General features: G+C 33.2%; 1 protein-coding gene across 1 annotated transcript in view; it reads right to left on the reverse strand.

The window, feature by feature from the left end:
* The window catches only part of LOC128214920 (uncharacterized), a 48,681-nt gene extending 44,276 nt beyond the window's left edge, over window positions 1-4,405 (reverse strand). Inside the window, exons 1-5 of the mRNA XM_052921635.1 lie at window positions 4,330-4,405; window positions 4,039-4,095; window positions 3,152-3,303; window positions 1,594-1,688; window positions 1,197-1,359 (exon numbers count right to left, since the gene is read on the reverse strand). Coding sequence (XP_052777595.1) covers window positions 1,197-1,359; window positions 1,594-1,688; window positions 3,152-3,303; window positions 4,039-4,095; window positions 4,330-4,384 — 522 coding nt within the window. The 5' untranslated portion in view covers window positions 4,385-4,405. The remainder of the gene's footprint in view (window positions 1-1,196; window positions 1,360-1,593; window positions 1,689-3,151; window positions 3,304-4,038; window positions 4,096-4,329) is intronic.
* Window positions 4,406-6,126: the final 1,721 nt, after the last annotated feature.

A 6,126-nucleotide genomic window follows, 5' to 3' on the forward strand; every position in this document is an offset into this window, starting at 1 on the left:
AGATCCACAAGTATATTTATGCAGTTAGTTCCATTAAACATATACAGTTGAACACCGTTAATCCGAAATCGTAGGGACCCAATAAATTACTTCAGAATAGCGGTGTTTCGGATTAACAATTTTCCGCCCGCAAATGACAGCGTTCGCGAATTATAGATGACGTGAAATACTAAGTCATGATGATTGCAATGTCGGTTTCACTTTACCAATATAACACTAGGTTTGTGGTATCTATCGTATTCAAAAATATTTGTTGATTTAGTGTTTAATAATCGACAAACAATTCGTTATTATACTTTAATAAAACAACATAAAACATTTAAAACAAAATGACAGCACATGTATGTATTCGGAACATAGCACAGTTTAAAAAAAGCATGTTTAAATAGCACATGTTGTTTACTCAGTATCGTTCAGTTTATTTTTTAAAGAATGATGTGATGTCTCGCTGAACTCTGTTGATTCCGTTGATGTGTTTCTTAGTCAAGTATCCGTCCAGTTTGTTAATGAAGTCGTAGAATTCGCTTCCATCTGTCTGCTGCTCCAAATATCGTCTCATTCCGGTGGTGAAGGATGTCGCTTGGTAATATTTATTATTTATTATATACACACTACATCACCCAAATGAATCGCTCATTTTCTGACATCGATGTTTGTAACATATGCGTGCTCAATGTCATTCTTTAACAAGCGCTAATTGTCCTCCATTGTCACCTCAAGCCAATATCCGAGTGCATTCGCAGTAGGTGTGAAAAACATGATCGAGTTCGAAATAAGAATTGATAAATAGGTGTGAAATACTAAATCGGGACCGCAATTTTTACCGAATAGCGATTTAGGATTAAAGACCAAAAATTTAGTTAAACGAAGAAGGAGTAAAATCGGGACCGAAAAATAATTTTGAAATAGCGATAATTTCAGCTAAACGGTGTTCGGTATAGCGGTGTTCAACTGAACATAACTATGGTTCATAGCTATTCTATTATTAATACAAAGCTTAATGGTGAGAGTGGTGTAATGGTCTAAACAGTGGCCGCCTCTCACCCGAAAGGTTGTGGGTTCAATCCCACATCAGGGGTACTTTCTCATGGCCAGTACTGGTTTCTACCCAGGAAATGCATTCCATAGTAATTCATAGCAGCTTTAAGCAGACTTCAGAATCAAGCAAAAATTAGTATAAACAAATACAAAGTCACCTCCTGTAAAGGTTTCTCATATTGGTCAGCCTCAAGTATCTGGAACTCAACGGCCGACAGAATGCCTCGTTTAATGTTCAGGGAGGTGACACTCTCACCATTGTCAGCGACAATACTGTTATTGAGGATCAGGCCATTGCTTGTTTGGAAATAAAGTTCATATCTGGAAAAAATAAATATAGTTCATGCTACATCTATATGTAGATAATTTTCTATGAATGGTTCTTTGAAGATTAGTCTCCAGTGATTACATCACTCTGCAAGGAGTATACTCGCAATTGGCTAAAATCGTATATACATACAGAAGCAGTCAGGACAAACTATTTTCAAAATAAAAAAAATGCCTGGAATTCATATATAATTCTTCTGTTTGCAAAGACAATGAAACAATTCCTGCCTTTCAAGATCCTGAAGGAATCCATCTGCTCTCAAAACATCTTCATACCAGTCCTCAGTGCCAGACTTTTTCTCTTTGAGACTACAATCTGAAATCTTTGTATGTAACAAAAAAAGAACATTATTTTGAGAATGTTCAGTAAATTAAACTTATGCATAATGTGGGAGCTGGACAAAACCTCCCATGTCATTTTTGACTAGGTGGACAATACATCCTAGATCATTTTACATGGTGGATAAAACGTCCCATCCTCGACATTAAATCCCATAAATGTTCGACAGTATGTCAACACATTTATTACCACAAATAAAGCTTGTTTTTCAAAAACTATTAAATTATTTCTAAATGCCGATGTTTGTTACTTCTGTTAATGGGCTTTGAGTGTCAAAATGATCTGGAATGTTTTGTCCACCCTGTCAAAATGATGTGGGAGTTTTTATCCACCTAATCAAAAACGACATGGGAGGTTTTGTCCTACAGTCGCATAGAGTATATCATTAATTAGCAAGGATATGATGAAGTGATCAGGAAATGATGTCATATTATATTTCTAATAGATAAATAGTGAATAAACTTTGACACAACGTCATTAGTAAACAGAGTTGTACTTGCAACTTCTGCATGAAACTGTTGCAAAGTTTTGGGTATGTATTGCTACATGTATAAAACATTAGATAAGTATATAAAATATAAATACAATATCACATTCATGGTCATTCAATATAAAAAATTCAACTCACAAAGGTTTCAAAACAATAAATAAATGGTTCAACTTATTGAATAATTTCCATATTGAATGACCATTTACATAATACTATGCTAACCTTGTCAGTTGGGGTCATTGACAAATCTAGGTCACATTGTGAAAAGGTTTATTATTCGAGGCCAATAAAGGATTTCGATAACTTGAATAAATGGTAATACATCCATGGCTATTTTCACTTCAAATATGATATAAAAACTGTTGTCATACTTTACAAATGCATAACAGCAGTGTTCACTGAACAAGCAATAGGATGAGATTTTTGTTTACTAAATACAAGCAAAACAGATGAATGTACAAAATGTATGGTTTAGGGTATATAAATAATAGCTAAAGAACTTCAGCGAACATGTTATATATAACCTTTTGGGACGTGTTAATGTGTAGCAAACATCAAAAAAAAATAATTTCAACATTAAAGTTATGGAAGTCAGAACTACATGTACATGTATGTAAATAATTGCAAATTTCATACATAACTTTTAAACAAAGCTATAGCATTTTGATCATCTGATCAATATTCCTCTCGGGAAAATACCAAATGGAAATATATTATTTCACGTAATAGATTATTCTATTACCTATACTTTGTATCATTCTATTAACCGTTTCAAAACAAAAGAAAACAAGTATTACTATAACGTTGCGTAAATAAACAATGGTAATTATGTTTCTAAGGGAGGTAACAACTAAGTTATATTTACTCCAAAGAAAAGGTTACATTAACGTAAAAGAAAAGTATATCGACACACTTGATTGATCTTAGTAGGCAATATGAAATTAGTGTGTACTCACCTGCATTAGAACTTCGCAATAGCGGGGTACTTTAAATGTCACACTACATGCAATTTGTGATCCTGATTTTGAATCAGACACGCCAGCAAAGAAGCTTGAGGTTGTGATAGTATAATGGTAGGTGTAAACATTCTTTCTTTTGAAAAACGTCTCTGTAAGGAAAAAAGTGGAACAATTTCATTAAAAGTTAAAGTGTATGTTTAGATATATCTAAAACAATTTGTACTTATAACATTGATCAGGTACAGTCCAGGACTTAGCGTACGGGGAAGGGGTGAAATGTACAGTAAGACTCAAACCTGAAACTGGCGCGTCGAGACTTTCTGTTAAAGACGTTTCTTCAAAAAACTCACCTTACATTACATGACGCAACAGTTATTTGATTTATTTTTGTGTGTAGATGGAGCACTGAGTATACACTCCTGAGAGGGTGCATTAACATTGGCTGGTGAAATGGTTGAATTTGAAGGATACATTAGGAAGTAAATGCACCTGATTCAAAATATGTAATACTAAAATATATGCTATTAACAGTCGAACTGGAATGTTGAAAAGTTGGTTTCGGGGCGGATAATGTGCGAAATAAGCAGTTATCCGGTTAGCGCACTCGCTTTTCACCAAGCCCTATTTGAATTACAACTTATTTGGGGAAAGTTATATCAACTTATGCTAATTAAGTCACTCTCGTTGGTACGATGTTGCGCGAGATTGTGACCCGCGGTCTTGTGTTGTTAGCCGAGGAGCCGAAGTGCCCGGAGAAAATCCACTTGTCTGGCTTGGTGACAATCAATCAAACTAACTTACTCCAAGAACGGGAAAAACAATTGTAAAACAATGTTTGAACTAAAAGAATTAATAACAAATCATTCGAAATCGTGAATATTTACCTTTTTTGTTGCATTCACTTCTCGACGGCCTCTGAATTGATGCAGTATTTGCTAGTTCTAAAACAAATGTAGATTTTTGCTATATACATTCTGAGACAGCTTATTAAAATGTGCAGTCTTAGTGACCTGGGGAAAATTGAAATGGATGTATTACGTAGGCTAACAGCGAATAATATAAATCGGTCATGTGTGAAAGAATTAATTAAAAATGCACGTGTAAACGGTGTAATTGCATCGTTATAAAAAAGAAACAAAGAGACGATCCTGGCCGGCTGCATGGCTTTCAGCTACCTGATAAAAAGATACATCCCAGGAAAAGGTAAATACTGTTGACACACAATTTCATCCTGTTAATTTTTCCAGTTCGTTAAGAAATGTTTAAATAAATTAATAATCACAAATTCAATCTTAAACAACATAAACACTATACATTGTTTCACTTTTTGAAAATTTTAAGTAACTATTATACAGAGAATCAAACTATTTATTCACGAAAATAGTTATATCATCGACATGACATTGGTCGACTTTTGTTTCAGAAGCTGATTACAGCATGAGGTCATTCATAATGACATGTAGGTTATTGACTTAAGATATATTATCTCTGATACAATTTTCGTTCATATCAAGTACTATATTTATATGAATGTAACAACTCACTAAATTCATTTGCATGTTCTTTACTACTCGTGTAATTTTTGATACTCGAATATTCGCTTATTCATATATCGCATTTTCCTAATTTTATGCTGATCAATATTAATTCTAGAACTAAGTAAATACTTAACAGTTTACTTTTTGCTTTTGTTTATTGATAATTATCATATTTTATATTATTTTTCAAAATAAAAATCAAGCGGTGGACATTGACCTATGTGTCAATGAACCAATGTTTATCACTGCTATCATATTATAAATGCATGTTCTTGGTTTACTAACCAAGATTTTTATTAAACTGTGAGATAGGTTTTGATACAGGACGGTCCTTTTCTAAGTATATTTGTACCGTAACACCAACAGTCATTGAACTCCAGCGATGTTCAAGAGTTGTTTTTATTCAGAATGACTGCTTTTTGCTACTTTATATATATATATATATATATATATATATATATATATATATATATATATATATATATATATATATATATATATATATATATGAGAGAATTTGTATATTTGAGAGATGACCACAACCGCTAAGATTGTTTGCGAAAAAAATGTAAGAATAAATTTTTACTTTCATTTTGTTCTTATCTGTTTGTTTTGCTGTATTTTTTGCGAAGATTTCTTGAAATAGGTAGTATTTTCATAAAGTCTTATATTGTCTTGTACTAATGTGCTAGTTACAACGTATACTTTTTGTCTCAGATATTGCACATTAACCCGCTCAATGCAGTATATGTCAGCGGCGGATCCAGGGTTTGATAATAAAGGGGGCACAACTTTTGTCGTGTAATTTCTCTCCCCGGAACATTAATGGATATAATATAATATAAATCGGTGAGGGAAGGAGGGGGTGGGGTGAGGGCAAAGGGCATATTGCCTTTTTCGTTTGAAATCGTGCATTCTGGTGTACTCTATTCGTATGTTTATTTGACATTGTAAAAGCGGTGCGGGGTGGACACCAGTGTATTTCACGTCAAAACGTGAAATACACTCAGAACACATTCGTTTTGATAAATAAATAAAGGGTTTATATTTCAAATGTTATTGAAAATGGCCAAACAAATGAAGAAGTAAGGGCAATTTTTCGAAAATTGATCGGAAATCGAAGCGAAATCCAGTTTTCGAGAGTGAAATTTACTCATAATTAATTCATTTTGTATAATAAATAAAATTTATTGCAAACATATTGGAGTATGCCTCATAAAGGGTTTTTGATTTAATTTCACGTGAATGTAATCCATTGGATTCCTGTACAACCCTGTACCCCATATAACTGTGAAGTCCCCCTAAAATGTCCCTTTTACGAAAATGACACATATTGTACTACTTCAGATAAGCTACAGATCTAATGCACGAAATACCATCAGTTCGATAAGTGTAATGTTTTATTCTCGAGCTCACTTCATTATTTGTATTCTG

The sequence above is a fragment of the Mya arenaria genome, chromosome 13 (genome assembly GCF_026914265.1).
Source record: "Mya arenaria isolate MELC-2E11 chromosome 13, ASM2691426v1".
Classification (NCBI taxonomy): domain Eukaryota; kingdom Metazoa; phylum Mollusca; class Bivalvia; order Myida; family Myidae; genus Mya; species Mya arenaria.